Here is a 21012-nt window from a genome sequence, read left to right on the forward strand (position 1 = left end):
CTTTCTGCTGCTTATTAAACTTTCTGCTCCTTAACCCACTCCATGTGTGCATGTCCGTGTTGTTAATCTTCTCAGCAGAAAATGACCAACCCCAGGTATTTACCCCAGACAATGATGCCACTTCACTTGTAGGTTCCTCCAATCCACTTTTCTCCCATGAAATTAGTGAGAACAAAGCCACGCTTTTCTAAACCCACGTAGAATGAAGCTAGACAATTTGATGTAAATTTCAAGGGACAAGACTTGTGCCTGATGTTTGAGCCACACAGCAAGTTCACCAAACTGTCGAATGTTGTAATCAGAGACCTTCAAACCACAAACCAGGATGAGAAGTTGACAACTTCACGCTGGGAAAAATTCTTCCCAAGACATTGAAATAAGATTCCTTATCATAATGAGACTCTTGCCCCTCTTAATTTTTCCTTGCTTATGCCTACCTTTTTCACTTGGCAGGATAATGGTATAGCTAAAATTTCACAGTCAATAGCTTCCGCAGGAAGCTTTAAAAAATGTTGCATCTGTCATGCCCATCCTAAATATTTACATGCCCTGACAGATAAGCCTTTAGCCTGCCCAATGGGTAACTTCAGCAGCATCTCTAGTACAACTGTTGCTCATTCTGTGTTTTAATTCAACCCAGCTATGAGATACTAAATGATAGAATTGCTCTAGATTCTCTATTGGTTAAATAAGGAGATATTTGTGCTATTGCCAATAATACATGCTGTACCTGGATAAATCCCTTGGGCAAGTTGTGATGCAAATATTCAAGAAAATAGGCCACATGGTTACAACAGGACTTACATAATTCCCCATGGTCATTTGGCTGATTCAGTCAGTTGCTTTCAAGCCTAGGTTCTTGGCTCAATATTATTACATAAACTGGAATTATCCTATTACTATTAATTTTACTTTGTATTTTACTTTATAAACTTTGTTCTTATTGCTTGTCAGATTTCTGCAGAAGTACAACTCCTAACAGAATAATGCTGGCTCAGAATTTTGAGATGATAGTCCTTGTCTATGAAACTGATGCAGTTGGACTTAACGAACACTCCCCACAGAACTCTTGATGCTCAAATGTGGCTAAAGTGTTTGATACTGACTCCTAATCAGCAATCACTTCCCTCTGACATGGGATCAGAGTAACCCAGGACAAGTTCATCCTGGCACTGATGGATGATCAAAATCTAACCACAGAATGATTAGCCAGCAATAGTTTTAGAGACATATTTTGATCAAAAGGGGCAAATGTGAAAGTTGTCTGAATCAAAATGGAGTCACTTGTGTTAGACACTGACATAATGAAGCCAGGAAAGGCCATGAAGAAAGCGTTTTCATACACAATTGCCTGATAATAAGACTCTGACAAAACTACAATCATATACAAAGCCATTGCAGCCTAATACACAGACACACACACACACACGTGCGTGTGCGCACACGATTCTGTGAGGATATCTGCTTGTCTAACCTTGGACTAATGTCAGACTTGCTTTTGATCCTTGTAACTAAGAATAGCTGTTTCAGAATAACTTATGTAACCCTCCTCACTTTACCTTTAAAAACCCTTGTCTTCTTTTGCCACCCTGAATATTTCCATAGTTTACTATGACATGGTTCTGCATTGCAGTGCGGGTTCCTGAGTAAACTTACTATCTTTGGAGAACCTCTCTCTGTTCTGTTATTTAAGATGAAACCTTTCAATATTATACTTCTAAATATGATATTTGATATAAATTTAGTTTAGATTACCTTCATCAAAATAAGGAAGTTACTTTCTGTTTCTTTCTTATGAATGATTTTAAATATTGTCTAATGTAGAGTATATATATAGAGATAATTTTTTTCTGTTACTGCTACTATTTATTTTGATTTTAAAATGATAAAGCAACCCTTTATTCCGTGACTAAATCTACTTATATAAAATTTTTTATATATTTCTGGGTTCAAAGTTCATGAGATTGATTTGTAACCTCCTTTTCCTAATGTCTTTATGTTATTTCTGTATTCATGCTATTGTAGTATCATAATATTTACATTCTAGATTTAGTTTAACTTCATCTTATTTTTATGGAATATTTTTCACTTAGATTTACCCTATATTTGCTTTTTGTTTTTATTTTATTCTTGACTTTAGTGTTTCTCTTTGTCTTTTTGATCTTTTATCTAATGTATGAAGAAATTTTTTCTTTAACATTTCTTCTGATAGGCTCCTCTGGTCACAACTTCTGTTAGTATCTGTTTGTCTGAAAAAGTTCTGACTTTGCCTTCAAATGAAAGGATATTTTTGCTATCCACAGAATTCTAATTTGACAATTTTTTTCAGAATTTTTAAAATGTCATTTCATCATCATCTGGTTTGGTCATTTGTTTTGGTAACTCAGTAATCAATATTGTTGCTTTTTCCTTTGAAATTAATGCATCCTTTTATGTTTTACTACTTTAAAAATTTTTCCCTTTTTCTTTGTCTTGACTTTGTCATGACTATGTTATGTCTTAGTGTGGATTTCTTTTTATTTATTCTCTTTATGTTCCATGGAACTTCTCAAATCTGTAGTTTGAATTAGTTTGGCATTTGTGTTAGTTTGCAAAGACTGTCAAAAAAATTATTAAAGACTGAATGGCTTCAACAACAGAATTTTAATTCTCACAGTCCTGGAAGCTAGAAATCCAAGACAAAGATTTAAGTAAGGTTGATTTCTTCCAAGGGCCTCTTTCCTTGTCTTGTAGATAGCCTTCCCTTTGTGTCTTCACATGATCTCTTCTATTTAATGTGTGTGTTCAAATCTCCTCTTCTAGTAAGGTCACCAGGATTAGGGTCACCTTAATGATCTCCTTTAACATTAATTACCACTTTAAAGAATCTATCTTCAGGTATAATCATACTCTGAGGTACTGGTAATTAGGACTTCAACATATAAATTTAGGGATGGGATATTTCATCCCATAATAGCAGTATAAATGTCTTATCCATTATTTCTTCAAATGTCCTTTCTGCCTCATTCTATCTTTTCTCCTTCTGAGAACCCAGTTAGATACATGAGATACTATTTCAAGTCCGATGTATCTCTTATGCTCCTTTCCCCAATTCTTTTTCTTCCCTATCCTTTAATCTGAGTATTTTCTACTATCCTATCTTCCAGTTTGCTAAACTTTTCTTCTGTGTCTAGTCTGCCATCGAATATCCTTATTCAATTTTTAATTTTAGTTACTGTATTTTTAAATTCAGAATTTCCACTTTATTTGTTTTTTAAAGATAATTGTATGGTAAGTTTCTCCACACAGTAATATAATTTTTTGAACATATTAAACAATAGATATTTTAGTCAATGACTGAGGATTTAAGTTTGTTACCTGCATCATTTTTTAATCTCTTTCTATTGTCTGTTTTTTTCTCTTTTATTTTTAGTGAATCTGTCCTGTCTCTTGACATACCTGTTTTTGTTTTGTTTTGCTTTTTTGTTGTTGTTGTTGGTTTTGGTGTGTTTAAACATTGTTTATCAAAATCAGTAGAATTTTGTAAATGATATTATCTTCCTTGAGGGACAGTTTACTTTTTTTCTGGCAGATATAGATATAGATACAGATACAGATACAGATACAGATACAGATACAGATACAGATACAGGTACAGTTACAGATACAGATACAGATACAGATACAGATACAGATACAGATATAGATATAGATATAGATATAGATATAGATCCAATTAGGAATTGAGATAATATCTAAAGTGAAAATCTGTGGTGTTTATGGAATGTTTATCAGTACCCTCCTTCTTGAAGGTTGCTGTGTTCCAATTACTGTATTTGCAGCAAGATCAAAAAGCCAAAAGCTCTGCCTAGTTTATTCATATTTTAGATATTGTTTTCTGCTTGGCATTTCAACCTCTTGCCTCAAATAGTTTCAGAATTGACAAATGCATCAAAGAGATTATTTGGATAGAAGGTAGAAGTCACTTTCCAATGGTCCTCTTTTCTCTAGTATCTTGGCCACTTAAATCCTGGTTGTCTTTGGGTTTAATACTGTTTATTGGATTTTTGCTAATCTAAAAATTATTTCTTACAATAGAGACAAAAATTCCAATAGGACTTTAAAGTGCAAAAGGAGTCTGTTGAAGAATAATGTCAGTATAAGATATTCTTATAAGATATTATTTAAATTACCATTAAATTAAATAAGCATAGTAGCATTACTGGCTGGGCACACCAGCTCACACCTGTAATCCCAGCACTTTGGGAGGCTGAGGTGGGTGGATTAGTCGAGGCCAGGAGTTGGAGACCAGCCTGGCCAACATGGCGAAACTCCATCTCTACTAAAAATATAAAAATTAGCTGGGCGTGGTGGCACATGCCTGTAATTCTAGCTACTCGGGATGCTGAGGCATGAGAATTGCTTGAACCTGGAAGGTGGAGTTTGCAGTGGGCTGAGATCACACCGCTGCACTCCAGCCTGGGTGACAGAGCGAGACTCTCTCTCTAAATGTATAAATACATAAATAAATAATTAGCACTACTTCATAGAGAAACCATAAGTTATCTGAAACATATTGTTGGCAGAGAGGGAAAAAGATGAAAGCAGAAATTCATTTTAGAATGAGAAACATATTAGGTGTGAAAAAACCATATACCACTTTCATATACAAAAATATAAAATATAATATGTGTAGGTCTATTTGTGGAAGGCTTTTACTCTTTAGGTTATATAGTTCTTGAATTTTTAAAGCTGTTCAGACACTGTCCCACAACCTCATATCACAGTGGTACCCAGAAAATCCAAGTAGTAGTACTTGTGAAAATAGATTTCTATTTCAACCTCTTTAAAGGCAGCTATGTAGATACTCTTAATTTTGAATTTTTGGAAATAGGGAGGATCATTATTTCCTAAAATTATAGCACTTATAAGTAGTAGATAGGGAATTCTCTCATAGCTGTCTCAGACTCCAGAGCACAAACGACCAACCTTTATGAAATATGAACTTCCTGGCTTCACTTCCATCTGGGAGGAGAACTGTGTCCCCCCCTTATGCTAATCCATTCCATTCAGGACTATGCTGATGGGTAGAATCCTATTTATTATAGTGTGTTAAACTCTACTTCTCTGTAACTCTTACTTATTAATCCTGCCCGTGATGAATGTGCTGTAAAATGGCAAAGTCAAAGCAAATTTACTATATCCTTAAACTTTAAGCTTATTATGTTTCTGGCATTTGGGGCTATACAGTTCCCAGGCTCTGCATATGTTTGACACGGCTTCATAGATAAAAATGGCTTACATCCTGAATATGATGCTAAAAACTGTTTTCCAAAATTGGATATAAAATGTGTGAGTAGGTGTATAAATGATTATTGATATGACCTTATTTTTGAAAATACCATTTAACTATATAAATTACATATAGAGTTTTACTTATGTATTTTTAAATTATAGACTATTTTTTATTTGAAATAATTTCAAACTTAGAAGACTTAAGAATAGTACAAAGAGCTTTTTTGCATAAACTATTTGAGGATAAGTTGCTCACATGAATTTGCATCATCCCAAATTCACATGTACATACATTCTCACATATGTGTAAACTCATATGTATGCAATGTTCTTTCTAATGTCTGTGACTTGGGGAAAATTATTTTGGTAGAGTCAAAAACAAAGACTAATAAAAAATAAACTAGAATAAACTATTGTTTTATAGTGAATTTTTCTTAATTTTAAAATATAAGCCTATTTGTGAGGGAAAGTATATTATGTATTTTTCTATTGATTTCGTTGTTCAATTTGTAAAATATATTTGCTAATTATCCCAGATTTGGGAAGAAAACAGTTTAATTAGCATTTCTGAAATATGTATTAGGGAAGTGATAGATTCACTGACACTTTTTTTTTTTTTGAAATGGAGTCTCATTCTGTCACCTAGGCTGGAGTGCAGTGGCACGAACTTGGTTCACTGCAACCTCTGCCTCCTAGGTTCAGGCAGTTCTCCTGCCTCAGCCTCCTCAGTAGCTGGGACTACAGGTGCTCGCTACCATGCCCAGCTAATTTTTTGTATTTTTAGTAGAGACTGGGTTTCACCATGTTGGCCAGGCTAGTCTCCAACTCCTGACCTCAGGTGATCCACCACCTCGGCCTCCCAAAGTGCTGGGATTACAGGCATGAGCCACTGCGTCTGGCCCACTTTTTAATGTTTTGAAGCGTCAGTACCAAGAAGTTCAAAGTGACTTGAGCCTGATTCTACCCTACTCCTCCTTTCTCCTCCTTTCCCCAAATAAACTCATCTTCAAGAAACACTTTTTTAATTTTTTTTTTATTTTTTTGAGTCGGAGTCTCATTTTTGCCCAGGCTGGAGTGCAGTGGTGTGATCTCCAACCTCGGACTCCCTGGTTCAAGCTATTCTCCTGCCTTAGCCTCCCAAGTAACTGGGATTACAGACACGTGCCACCACGCCCAGCTAATTTTTTGTATTTTTAGTAGACATGCAGTTTCACCGTGTTGGCCAGGATGGTCTCCATCTCCTGACCTCGTGATCTGCCCTCCTCAGCCTCCCAAAGTGCTGGGATTACAGGCGTGAGCCACCGCACCTGGCTGAGAAATACTTTCCGTAGAAACATTTATCTGATTATATCAACGACAACACTTTCTTTCACTGGTGAATGGCGTTGATTGCCTGTGTGTGTCCTTCAGCATTTATCTCATAAAGTAATTTTATGGTGAATTACAGTTGAGTGTGTTTGTTTACAATCTGGAATGAAATCACTAAAGTCAATGTCAAAGATCTGCCAGTATTTCACAGGACTTATGTATTCAGAAATCCATAACTGTGTTTCGGAAGCAGGGCGCTGCCTGATGACAAATCAGTGGGTTTTGCCAGCTAGAAAAAAGAGGAGATTTTTACTCTAATTTACATGGGCTGCTTCATGGTGAACTACACTGGTCAAGAACTTAAGCTCCACATTTCCTACCTCAGTCATTCACTGACTTTTTAAACTTGGACCTGTCACTCAGTTTCAGAGTTACTTTTGTATATGAGTATACTATTACTACCTAATTTATAGCGTTTTTGTTAGAAAAAAGTGAATCTTGAATAGTTTTTGGTGGTGTTGTAGAAGCCATCTTAAGTTTCAAATAATGAGATAATCTGTTAGAATCCTAAATGACCTCCTCTGTGATGTTTTGCTCCATGGTTTGGAAAACCTTTAGAGACGAGTGTGGCCTGGTGCTTCTCTTCCCCTTTTCAATTTTAGACGCTCTAAGACAGAGAAGAGAAAATTATATTAGTACAGCATTTGCTTAAATGTCTTAGTTCCTCACACAGTCCGTGATTGATTACTTTAATCCTTGTGTACTAAGAAAACACAAATAGAAGAATCGACATTTATCTGTATTTTAAAGTCACGGGCAACTTTTTCTTGGCTAACGATTGATCTGTAATGTCAACGTGGCTTGCATTATATGAAGTTTTACTGGCTGTTTTGAAATGGAAGGTGAGGGTGCCTCTTCACTTTCAAATGTCTAAGGAAGATTACTGTATTCTCACAAAAATATTTGTACTTAGCTGAAATGGCACAGAATATTATAGTTCTCAAGTGTTTAATTCCTTCTCATAGAAATTGCATGGGAACTTAGGATGCATTTGGCAGGCGCTTTCTCTAGTGCAATCAGGTTGCTATGGCAAACCTATTATTTTAGGCGAAGAAGGACTATGTTAGTAAAGTGCTAATCTATTTTCTGTTTTATGTGAGCCTCTAATTACTCCCCAACTATTGAGCACATACTGCAAGTGTGGTTTTTATCATTTTAAAAAGTGAAAAAAAAAATAAGGCCATGGAGAGTGTGCCTACTGTTACCACACCAGCAGGTGCATTTGATGATACAGTGCTCTCCTGAAATCATCTCATTCTGGGTCGGGGAATACACTTATTTTTTGTCTTCATAGAAAAGTACAATGAAAAAGGAAGTGAACAAATTGTATGTGAGTAATTGAACTCCAAGCCTCCCAGCTGTGTTTTACTTATTAAAATATGATAATAATATCTAATATTTGTTGAACACATACTATGTGCCAAGCCCTGTACTGTGTAGTTTGTACACATTATAACATTTAGCTCTTACAATCATCCTGTGCTATGGGTATTATTTTTACTCCCATTATGCAGCCACAATGAATGAGGTTTAACATACTCTTCCAAGGAATCACATTTAGTTGTGTATGCACCAAGATTAAAATCCAGACCTATTAAAAGTTAGAGCCCACATTTTTAATTGTATCTGTGCCACAAAATGTATTTCCCTTTTAGACACTTAAACACATTAAGACTCAACCCCACATTATCTTTTCCAGAACCTTTCTCTAACCCTGCAGGCCCTGTGTGCACGTGCATTTTACCTTCATTTCCCCTGCTAGTAAAAGTGTTTAAACATCCTTCTTTCTTTTGTATCTCAATATCTAGCATGATATTTAGCCCATAGTTGATAGTCAAAATGTATCTGGGGAATGATCAAAGTAATGCAGACATTTAAGATTGTGAGCCCTGCTAAACCTATTCTTCAGCAAGAACATGTGTGTGTTATCTATGTGGGGTAGTTAGAAGGAAGTTAGTATTCTTCAGCAGAACACTTTAAATGTGACCATATAGGGAAGAAATGTATGTGTATGTGTGTGCGTGTGCCTGTGTGTGTATGTGTGTGCGTGTTGCATATTCAGTCATGGTTTCTGGAGGTGATTACAATTTTTAACACTAGCAGTTCAAGTCCAGGCATCTACCCTGTGGCTTCTGACTTTACAGATTTTCACCCTTTCACAAATGTGCAAAAATGTTACTGGTGGTCATGCAGAAGAGATGTAATTGGTCCTGAATAAAGAATAACTTTCCTGAATTAGTTATCTGAGGACTCTATTGATTGTTAATCCATGAGGTTAGTGGGTGGCTGTGTCTGTCTTGTTCCTCTTCTTATCTCCCCATCCAAGATCTAGAAACTTAGTCTCTGCTGGTTTGAAGCCTGTGTCCTGTGGAAGTGAGACCTTAAAGCAAGAAAATCAAAGAAAGTGAGGGAAGGAGATGTCAAAATCTAAGGCTTGAGATATTGCTTGTGGTCAAGATTATGAAAAAAGAGGAATCCAAGAAGAAAAGAAAAACCTGGAAGAAAGAGGGAAGGAGTGAAGGTGGTGTGTGTGTGTGTGTGTGTGTGTGTATGTGTGTGTGTGTTGGGAGAGAATAGTCAGAGGGGAAAGGGAGGGAGTAGAGGATCAAGAAGAGGCAGAGAGGGAGAGAAAAGGGGAAGAGGAATATGGCTTGAAAAACAAATGTCAAACTTCACAGTTTCACAATCTTTACCTTATACCAGTTTTAGAAAATTAACCTCTACCAGAAGTTGACAACTTTCCGTAAGGCAATGCTTCCAGATATGAGTCATCCAAGAATGTTTAACTATTAAAAAATTAGACAGACAATAAATAAATGATAGTGGAACAAGAGATGACCTTTCCGTTTCTTCTCTTACCCTCTGATTATTTCTACTGTAACCACACTCCAGCAATTAATCAGGATGTGAACCAATGAAATTACTAAAATTGTAATCTTTCTATTTGTAATAATGCAAATGAGGCAATCTGCATTTTATAAAGGTCACAGGCTACTCTTTTTCATTTTATCTTATACTTTAGCTATACTGACTTACCCTATAAGTAGAAGAAAAGTTCGACTTTGTCTTTCCAGTATTAAAATAATGGTATTTTGTTTATATAACTCTTGCAGTATCTTATGGATAACATTCCAAAAAAACTGTGAATGAGAGTTTCTTCCAGGCTGTATCAAGTAAAATTTAGTAACAAAGATTTCAAAAATTTCAAATATTTCAATGAACATGGTAATTTTCCAAAAAAAGTGTAATTATTTCAAATTTGCAGTTAATTTCCATCATATTTACTAAAAGATAAAAGTAATTTCATGTTCACAATGATCAGTGTATATTACTTCTATTGTGAATAACCCATTTTTGTCCTGGGTTCATTTTTCTTTTGCTCATTTATTATTATTTTTATTTTAGCTCATACACATAGTAATGTTTTCTTAGTGTCTATATTATTTGTACAAATATTTTGTCCTTGTTTTTCATTTATATTTTAGTCTTAGGTTATTCATTGCTCTATAGAAATTGAATATTGAATATTTTATTGTCAAATTTATTAATGTTGTCCTTTATATTTCTAATTTGGTGTCATATTTAGAATAGTTTTTCTCACCCAAGTGTTATGAAAACTCTCACCTATATTCTTGTCCAGTTTTATGACTGAAACTTTTACATTTGAATGTTGAAACCCCTGGAAATGTATTTAGTTGCAAAGAGTTAAGTAAAGGGAATGGATATTTTTGAAACATGGCTCACCAATTTTATCAAACTTATTTTTTGAATAATCCATTATGCTCAAAAAAGTATATAACATAAATTTATAGCATTATGAATCATATAAAGTAATCACATGCCCAGGTTCAGAAATAGAAGAATGCCAGAATCCTAAAAGCTCCATTCTCACTCCTCTGAAATCAGCATACTGTCTCCCTAAAAAGATAACCTTTATTCTCATGTTCATGTAATCACCTCTGTACCTTTCTTTAAAGTTTTCTGCCTATGTATATATTCCCAAATAATGTGATAGTTAGACTTGACCTTTTTGGAATTAATCAAACAGCATGCACTGTTTTATGACTGAGTTCTCGCACTCTACATTATGTTCTTAAGACTCAGGCACTACGTTGCAAGTATTTGCGATTCTTTCTTTTAATTGCTATAGTGTTTCAATTAAGAATATAGCTGATATGTAAGTATTCCGTAATTGATGAACATTTGGGGCATTTCTCCTTTGAAGTTGCTAAGAATAATGTTGCTATGATTATTCTGGAACATCTCCTGGTTCACATGTGTATGCTTTTTTCTCTAGGGAACTTAGAATTAAATTGCTGATTCTTAGATTATGCATGCCAACTTCACTAGATAATGCCAAACAGTCCCCAGAATATTCTACCAATTTATATTCTCACCCTCTGCAAAAGACTTGTCTGGTATTTCCAAACCATTGCCAATGCTTATTAGGGTCAGTTTTTAAATGTTTGCTAATCTGATTCTGTTGGGGCAGAATCTTTTTGTGGTTTTAGTTTGCATTTCCCATATGAATAAGAGGAGGAGTATCTTTTCATATATTTACTGGCCGTACAATCCCATTTGCTGAAGTGCCCATTCAGATCTCCTGCCCATGTCTTTAATGGATTGTATGTATTTGTTGTTGTTGTTGTTAGAGTTCTTTAAATAGTTTGGATATGAGACAGTTGTCAGATATGTGTGTCACTGATCTCATCTCTCATTCTGTGGCTCACCTTTTCACTCTCTTATTTTCTGATGTACTAGAGCTCCTAATTATAATTCAAATAGTTAATATTTTCTATTTTAGTTATTTACTCCAGCACTATTTATGTGAAAGGTCATCTTTCCTTTGTTGCTTTTCAGTGTCACCTTGTCCTAATCCAGTATTCATATATGCAAGGAGCTGTTTTTGGATTCTCTGTTCTGTTCTACTTGGTCTCCACTTCCACCAAAATCCAACTTTTATAATTACTGTGCCTTTAAAATAAGCCTTGATTTCTATTTCAAAAGGTATTTCTACCTTCTTCTTGTTCATAAGTATTTTCGTTATTGCTGCTTTCCATTTCTGTATAAATGTCATAATTGGCTTTTAAGCTTTAAAAAATCCTGATAAGGGGCTGGGCGCGGTGGCTCACGCTTGTAATCCCAGCACTTTGGGAGGCCGAGGCGGGCGGAGATCGAGACCACGGTGAAACCCCGTCTCTACTAAAAATACAAAAAATTAGTCAGGCGTGGTGGCGGGTGCCTGTAGTCCCAGCTACTCGGAGAGGCTGAGGCAGGAGAATGGCGTGAACCCAGGAGGCGGAGCTTGCAGTGAGCCAAGGTTGCGCCATTGCACTCCAGCCTGGGCGACAGAATGAGACTCTGTCTCAAAAAAATAAAAATAAAAAAAAATAAAAAATCCTGATAAGATTTTGGCTGTAATTACATTGAAGCTGTAGATCAATTAGGGGATATTTGGTATTTTAACAATATTGAATAATAAACATACAGTATTTCTTCACATTTAAATCCCAAAGCTTTCATTTGTCTAATGCTGTATATACATATGCGATTTATTTTTGTATGTATGTTTGCTATAGGGCAACTAATATACTCTCTTAATAATCTATATTATTTGTTAGTAGTTTTTGCATTGTCTACATGCACAGTTTTCGGTTAAGTAATTTCTGTTTCCTTCTTTGAATTCTTTATGTCATCTTTTTATCCTTACCATAGTCTACCGACAAAGATATCTAGTGCAATGTTGGATAGACGTAAAAGAGAAATTTATCTTTCTGTTATTCCTAATCCAAATAGAAGGTTTTAAAATGCTTACCATTAGCAACAAACAATTATTATTGTTTATTAAGTGCATGCATTTCCTTTAACATTTTTTCTTTCTTCCTCTTTCTTCCTTTTTCACTAGTAAAACACTTTATGTACTATAGAGGACATTTTATTTGGTTGAATAAGATAAAATTGACGTCTGACTATTCTTGACTTATAAAAAGAGTCATTTTACATTGTTAACTTACCTGTTATGACGTTTCTCCACTTCCATAGATGCACACAGACTCTATTTTTAAAGTATTCCTGAACATTACCATACTTGTTATTTCAGACAAATTTGAGGATCATTTCATCAATTTGAAAACATTCAGTGAGTTTGATTGGTACAATATTGATTTATTAATTCAGGAAAAAATCAGACACTTTTCTTACTCAAAAGAAAGTATGTCCTTTTTAAAATTATAGGTCTTCTCCTATGGCCTTCACTATGACTTTATAGTGCAATGTTTTATAAGTCATTTATTTTATGTTGCTGATATTTTTGTACACAAAACAATTTTCCATTATATTAGGTTGGGTTAGCGTTGGCACATAAAAATTTTTTCATTTCTGTATGTTAATTTTGTCACAGGATACCTTGCCAAAATATTTTATTGCTTTAAATGCATTTGTAATTTTTAAAATCTTGGGCATAAAGACAGACCATCTGCTAATAATGATCTTGGCTCTTTATTGTATTGTTTGTCTAAATTTTATTAAATCGCACTTAAACTATAACAATGGTTATTATAAGCATCTTCCATCGCTAACTTAGATCACTCCCTGTTAAACATAATGTTGGATATCTTTTGAAAGGATTATTATATATACCTATTGGCATTATTATAAAGCAATTTTATAGAATAGTGTCTTCTCAGGGGATGACTCTAGGCCAGTGATATATTTGAGAGTGTTCATCATGTAAGACAGTTGTTTATTCCATGGGATAGCAGGAAATTTTGGAAAATATATAGGAAAGAAGGTTGAGGGCTGAGCCATGGGGCAATCCAAGATTTAGATATTTGTATAAAGATGAGAATCCAGTAATATAGCCTAAGAAGAATTCGTAATCTAACAATAGCTAGTAGAAGAAAGTATTTCCCAAAAGGGCAGGGTCAACTCTCAAAAGATTCCGAGAGGTTATATAAGATGGTACAGAGAATTGGCCACTGGGTTGGGGTCACTGGAGGCGTTTCTGAAGAAGTACTTATCACATAGTGGTGTCTTGAGATAATTGGATTGGGTTGAGATGAGACTGGAGTTAAGAGAACAACAGCAAACTTCCTTTCGAGAAGTTTGCTTTAAATTGTACTCTGCTGCTATGCTTTTGCAACACAAGGTGCTTTCTATCTTTTACTCATCTATGTTTTGCACAGTTTTATGTTACTCCTCCCGGCAATCACTACCACCACGGCTTTCCCCTATTAGAATGAAGCAGTTCTAGCTAAGCCTCCTCCTTCTCCTCCTCCTTATTCTCCTGCTACTCCTTTTAGCTGCCTTTGAGGTATAATCTCTCATATATGCCACCCATATGAAGAGAAAAATAGTGTGATGTATTTTTCATGGATTATGCTGAGATAAGTTTTGAAGGCAGTTCATTGTTAGTGGGAGAGGGTGCTGTGGTCTATAGGTGAGGTCTGGAAGGACTTCAGACAAATATTCAAGTGCTGACTAATTTATAAACCCAGAGCAGAGTTTTTACTTCCAGAATTATTTTTACATATAATATATTCAATCTAATAGCATTAAAATGCTATTCAAGAATACACATAGCATTCTAAAATTTTAAGCTTCCATTTTAATGAATACTTTAAAGATTTTGAGCTAGCCATATAGAAGATTGGGTTTAAGGTTAGAATGAGATAATGTGGATTATGTTGAGATAATTTTTGAAGGCAGTTCATTACTAGTGGGAGAGGGTGCTGTGGCCTATAGGTGAGGTCTGGTTGGGCTTCAGACAAATATTCAAGTGGAAACTATTTTATAAACCCAGAGCAGAGTTTTATTTCCAGAATTAGTTTTACATATAAAATATTCAATACACAAAATGCTATTCAAAAATACATATAACATTCTAAAATTTTAAGCTTCCTTTTTGATGAATACTTTAAATATTTTGAGATAGTTATATAGAAGATTGGGCTTAAGGTTAGAATGAGATAATGTCCTAGTAAATTTTAGCTGTCTATATATTCAATAAAACACTTCTTACATATATTGTGACCTTTTAGTTTTATACTAGTAGCACTTTTTTATTATGAAGTTAGTAATTCTGGTCAAAATATTTAGGGTTTGATTTTGGTGATATAATCATTCCTCCACATTTTTTGGTAGTCAATATGCAGTAAAATGAGGTAAATGCTATAGAATAGCAGACTTTAGAGACATATATATCTTTTATTTAACAGTGTACTCCCATATCTAATCGTGTATTTCATACAAAACAGATTCTTAAATACTTGTTGAATTTTATATAAAATATTTTGGAGTAAGTGAATCAAGGTTTTCACATTTTAATGTATTTCTTATGAGAAAAAATGTACTCTAAGGCAAAAATAGACACTTTATCTGAATCTTATATTGTAATGATTGTGGGAAAATATAAATTTAAAGAGATTTAAATTAAGAGTTTTTATTAAAACGATTACCTGCACATAGTTGGGCTTTTTGCTTATATCTTGACTTATAATTTGTCTATATTTTACACAAGTTCAGAGTCTGAACTTGTTTGAATTTTTAAGTAAAATCTATTTTGATCAGAACTTCTAAAAATCTGCCTGAGTTCATTATTCTTCTTTGATAGCTTATAATGAGCTTTAAAATATAATTCATAAAAATGCAGTTCTTTATGAAATGATATCATTGGAATGATTTTGTATGTGCCTAAAGATTATCTAATTTATTAAAACTTAATAAGAGTAGGCAGACTCAATGTAGAGTAAATTTCAGATAAGTTTTGGTTGGATGATATTGATGATGTTGGTTGAATTAATTTCTTCTCACACAGTTAGTTCTATGCTCCTTTCTGTCTGTTTCTGAATTGTCTTCTTGCAAATTACTTGCTTTATTTTTATTTCTTTGTGTATCTCTTTTTTTAGATTTTCTTTTAAATATGTTGTATAAAGTAGCACAGTGCTAGAAAGGCAGATTTCCATTTTCCTTCTTTCTCATGTATGAGAATATTAATTTGGTATTGATTTCAGAAGCCACAGTTGTATCTCCATAACAGTAAAACAATCACTGAAATAATAAGATCATTTAGTAGACAAAAGAAAAAGATTGGACTCAATTTCTTATCTGTAATCAAGTCAATAAACCTGTATGTCAGCGTCCTTCTACTACATTAAGGGAGAACTTAGTTGGCTGCCAAAAAGATACAAATCTCACTGTTAGTCTGGACCATAGTGATTTTATCACTTACAATTGGGTTGAGGCACTTGCTTATCTAGTTTAAACATTGCATTCAGTGTTCTACTGGGGGTATAGAAAAAGGGCTGTGGGATCAGAGGTGACAATTCTTCCAGGTAACCAACCAGGGATGGCAAGGAAGGTTTCAGAGAGGAGATTAGATTAGGGCTGGCTATGGAACACTGAGTAGGACTTTACAGAGAAAATGGTGGTGTGTACCACAGAGGGAAGAAATAGGGAACATAAAGGGAACATGAGTGCATAATAATTGCTGGATATGTACTTGAAAAGGTTAAGTTGGACCATGTGTGGAAAGCTCTGTTGAAGAATCTAGTCTTTGCTTTGAAGGTTACATGGGGCCCTCAGAGGGATTTGTGCAAGGGAATTACACAATCATATGTATGTTTTAAGAAAGTGGATTATGTGAAATTTCACAAAAGACCCAAGAAGAGGAGTAGGTTTGTGAATACAGATGATGAATTTGCCATGGGACATATTTAATTGATCTAACCATGGAAAATACAAATGAAGGTATTCAGCAATTGGAAATGAATATCTATTCTGGGAGAGATATACTATTTCAAATTCAAGTTCTACCATTAATGCTCATGTATTGTGTGAATATTTCTATAGTTTTATATATGATTATTGTTTAATGCACCTGTTCAATAAATATTGATTCAAAACATTATGATGGCCAGACGTAGTGGCTCACACCTTTGATCCCAGCACTTTGGGAGGCCAAGGCGGGTGGATTGCTTGAGGCCAAGAGTTCAAAACCAGCCTGTCTCTACTAAAAATAGAAAAAAAAAATCAGCTGGACGTGTGGTACGTGCTTGCAATCCGAGCTACTCGGGAGGCTGAGGCAAGAGAATTATTGAACCCAGGAGACGGAGGTTGCAGTGACCCGAGATTGCAACATTGCACTCTAGCCTGGGTGACAGAGCGAGACTCTGCCTAAAAAAAAAAAGAAAAAAGAAAAATATTATGAGGACACATAAGAAGCATAGTTAATTTTATTGTATTTGTGAAGGTGTGTGAGTAGGAGGATGCCAAAGTCACAGATTTGATGAAGTTTTCCTTGGACCTTGAAGAATGATTGGAAATTTACCTGATAGGTATATGATAATGACTGAGACAAAAATTGGTAGTGACTTGTGGTAGTGGCTAAATAGAAGTTGTGAACTGAGGCAGCAAAATAATAAACTTACAAAAATTAGCCGGGCATGGTGGCATGTGCCAATAGTCCCAGCTGCCCAGGAGGCTGAGGCAGGAGAATCGCTTGAACCCAGGAGGCAGAGGTTGCAGTGAGCCGAGATCACGCCACTGCACTCCGACCTGGCTGACAGAGCAAGACTCTGTCTCCAAAAAAACAAACAAAAAAAATATGGAGTGCACGAAGAACTTACTCTTTTTTACCTCTCGGTCTGCAATAAATTAGCCTTTCCTGATGCATTATATTTTAATTTTTAAATTTTTTAAAAATGTGGATATATAGTAGGTGTATATATTTGTGGGAGACATGAGACGTTTTGATATAGGATGCAATGTGAAATAAGCACACCATGGAAAATGAGTTATTCATCCTCTCAAGCTCTTATCCTTTTGAGTTACAAATAATTCAGTTACAGTTTTTAAGTTATTTTAAAATATACAATTAAGTTATTATTGACTGTAGTCACCCTATTGTGCTATTAAACAGTACGTCTTGTTCTATTTTTTGTGCCCATCCTAATGCATTTTTTTTTATTTCTGTCAGAAGCCACTGTATCTTATAAACTGTATTAGGGTTGCATGCAAAAGGTTAATTCGTCTCACAGTTGCCTTAATATTAGTCATTTTAAAAATCCAATAGATACATGGTGAAAAAAGAATTGAAAATTGGTTAATATATTCTCTGATATTTAAAACAGACATGTGAATTATAATTTATCAGGAAAGAAAACGTGCCAGTGCCAGAATATTAACACTTTATTGTCTAACTTTACACAAAAATATACGACAGAAGTTATCCACAATGAAAACAATAGAATGTTGAAATCTGAACACATATGCCAGTGTTTAGTTCATCTTTTCTGAAGAGGCACAGAAGCCAATGAGGCATATTCAGGAAAATTATTTAAAATGTGAATTACTTAAAATTACTTAAAATGTGAATAAGTTTGTCACCATAAATACGTATCCCCTGAAATGTAGAAACTGGTTCTGTCTATGTAACTGGAATGCATTGCCCCTCAGGAATAGTGCAACTGATGATCATGGCTTCCCACGTCTGTCTGTGAAGGAACAGTTCACCGTATCCAGATCACACTGCTGATGGTACTACAGTTTGCCTCTTTCTCCCCACAGCCTGCATTATTGGAATCATTTGCACATCCACCCATGAAAAAGATTAGAGCATTTATGCACATTGGAAGGTGACTGGAGTTCAGAAAATCTAGGTTCTAAAACCAACACCGCTGATAGATAGAGAGCTGGCCTTGGGCAAATCATTTAGCCCCAGCATACTTGAGTTTCCTCATCTATTAAATAAATTGAAGGAAGTCATGGATCCTTCTGACATTTTACCCAAAAAAAAAAAATGTGTATTGGTATATTTTTCCAGGGATAGATCTGTGTTCTGCCAGTTATGGTTCTTGACTGCAAACAACAAAACCAACTTCATTAAAAGGGATAAAAAATATTTTATTAGAAGGCTTTAGGCTCAGAATGCAACTTTGAACAATTAGCTCCTGCAGCAACCTGGGGCAGCAAGGCACTGCCAAGAACCAGTTTCTGCTGCCATCACTTCTGAATGTCAGCCACTGCAGGCTGAGCTTCACGGCTCCCAGAGTTGCTATGCTGTTGCACTTGCCATGCTGCCCACAGACGTTGTGCCTTTGCTTTCACCCTCAAGAATCAAAGCCCTGACCAAGGGACCAAGGGTGTCTGATGAGTCCCTGTTCTGGCTGCCAGGGTGTAGGAAGAGGGAATATCGTTGAAGGAGGGAAGCCCCTGCCTCCTGCTGAACTTGGGACTACCTCCAAGTAGAGATTAGTTGAAGGTCAGCCAGCACAACACTGTATTGCCATGTCTTTCACCAGATTCTCAAAGGGATCGTGACCCCATCATGTCAGCTAGAAAATATTATGAATCATTGCATTAGATTATCTTTAATTACAGCTCTGAAATTATATGATCCTAAATACTAATTTTTCTTTCCCCCATCATCCACCAACTCAGAATTTCTTTAACAAGATACAAGTTCAGCAACAGAGAGACTAACAACATTGCAAGGTCAGCCCTGAAGCATCTTGTGATTATTTCAGTGGGTGTGTAATTATGATGGTTGGGCCAATGACAGAGAGTAACAGATGTCTCGGAGCACTGTCACCCAAGCGAATTTCTGGCAAACCAGTAGTGATTCCTCAAACATAAGAAATTTACTTTCTCATATAGCCTTCTGGTGCTGCATTAGACATATATTAAGATGCAATGTGGTTTAAAGGTTAGTTGTGCAAACTTTGAGGTTAATGAGAATGGATGTAAATTTTGAATCTATTTCTTCCTAGCTGGTTCACCATTGGAAAGTTACTTAGCCTCAATGTGTCTTGGCTTCCTGTTTAGTAAAATGATTGTAATGATTCTAGTCAATGTGTGGTATTGGAAAATGAAATGATGTCATGCAGGGAATGATAGTGTTTGACACGTAGCTACCACTCAATAAATCATGATGAAACTCAGCATAATGGGACTAGTTAAGGGGTTCCCAAACGATGAACCAAATTCATTGCAAAAATATTTATAATTTTAAATTTTAAGACAAGGATAATAAAGCTATTTAGGTTATGTGCTTTGACATATGTTCTGTGCTAAAATGAGTTCTATGAACTATAAAATTGACTACAAATAGTCACTAAAATAGCACATTGAAATATTACCTATGACCACTTTTTTTTCTCATGGAGCAGATAGACCCAAGATTAAAACATTTTAAAATGACCACATCATACTAAATTATGTCAGTATATATAATGTATTATGTTATGTTCAAGGAATCATCAAGATAAGTTGTATATGAAATAGCCAGAGAGTTTTATGATGGATTTATTCAAAAATGAATGAAACAAAAATTAGAGAATAGCAAATGTGAATGACTGCTGAGACAGCAACTGCCACTTCCACTCCAGACCACCACGGAATTTCTTCTTGAACTTCAGCTTACCTTAGGGAGGTTGGAAATGTGTATTTGTGTGACTGTTATCAGGCACAGACCAGAACTCTTCTAGGAGATTTGGGTTTAATATTGTGTTTGCCTCCTTGAAAGCCTTGGTGATTCTGGGACTCTCCTCATAAGTGTACACTTTATACTTTACAGGTAAATGTGAATGTGGCAAATGCACCTGCTACCCTCCAGGAGATCGCCGGGTGTATGGCAAGACTTGTGAGTGTGATGATCGCCGCTGTGAAGACCTCGATGGTGTGGTCTGTGGAGGTGGTAACCTTTCTCATAGCTGTATGCTACCTGCATGCAACTTGCTTTACCTGCCTTTCTTATTCTACTGACTCTTGCTTCTTCAATTGCTGTTAAAAATAAGATAAACAGAAAGCAATATACCATTGAACCTAGAAGCAATATACAATTAGGTTTGTAATGACCTTTATTTCCCTGAACTCTTGATTTAGCAGGTATGTGAAGGTACACAGTACACTATCAATTAAAGGTCATTGAATCTAAGTCCTAGGTTACTTTATGATAGTGAAAGGTTTTGGGGCAGGTCAGCATTTTAACATGATTTTCATTACTTTATTTATAAACACTGGTAGGAGAAAGTAAAATATCACCCACAAACTTGAAAAAATAGAGTAAGATTACACTTAAAAATCATAAGAGGTATATGCTCAGATTACATGATGCCTCTCATACCCAAACAAGAGCTCGCTGGCATTAATAAACTGTCCAGAGAATGAGTGAGGCTGATAGAGGGTAGTGAGCAGAGTAACCCGCAAAAATGAGAGTCCTGGGAGTAGAGTGCTAATCTGAGCACCTCCATGGCCGGGAATGCAGGTCAACATTATTCTTGTATTGCATTCTTGAAAAAATTCATATTACTGAGGTTGATGCATGTGAATTACAGATTTTTCCATGTCTCCAGTATAAATGAAGTGATGTGG

At 35.3% G+C, this 21012-nt stretch overlaps 1 protein-coding gene across 1 annotated transcript in view; it reads left to right on the forward strand.

Moving 5' to 3' along the window:
* ITGBL1 (integrin subunit beta like 1) overlaps positions 1–21012 on the forward strand; it is a 265662-nt gene that overhangs the window by 220332 nt on the left and 24318 nt on the right. Inside the window, exon 8 of the mRNA XM_003270154.2 lies at positions 20216–20332. Within this exon, the coding sequence (XP_003270202.1) occupies positions 20216–20332 (117 nt within the window). The remainder of the gene's footprint in view (positions 1–20215; positions 20333–21012) is intronic.

Source organism: Nomascus leucogenys, chromosome 5 (assembly GCF_006542625.1).
Source record: "Nomascus leucogenys isolate Asia chromosome 5, Asia_NLE_v1, whole genome shotgun sequence".
NCBI classification, from domain to species: domain Eukaryota; kingdom Metazoa; phylum Chordata; class Mammalia; order Primates; family Hylobatidae; genus Nomascus; species Nomascus leucogenys.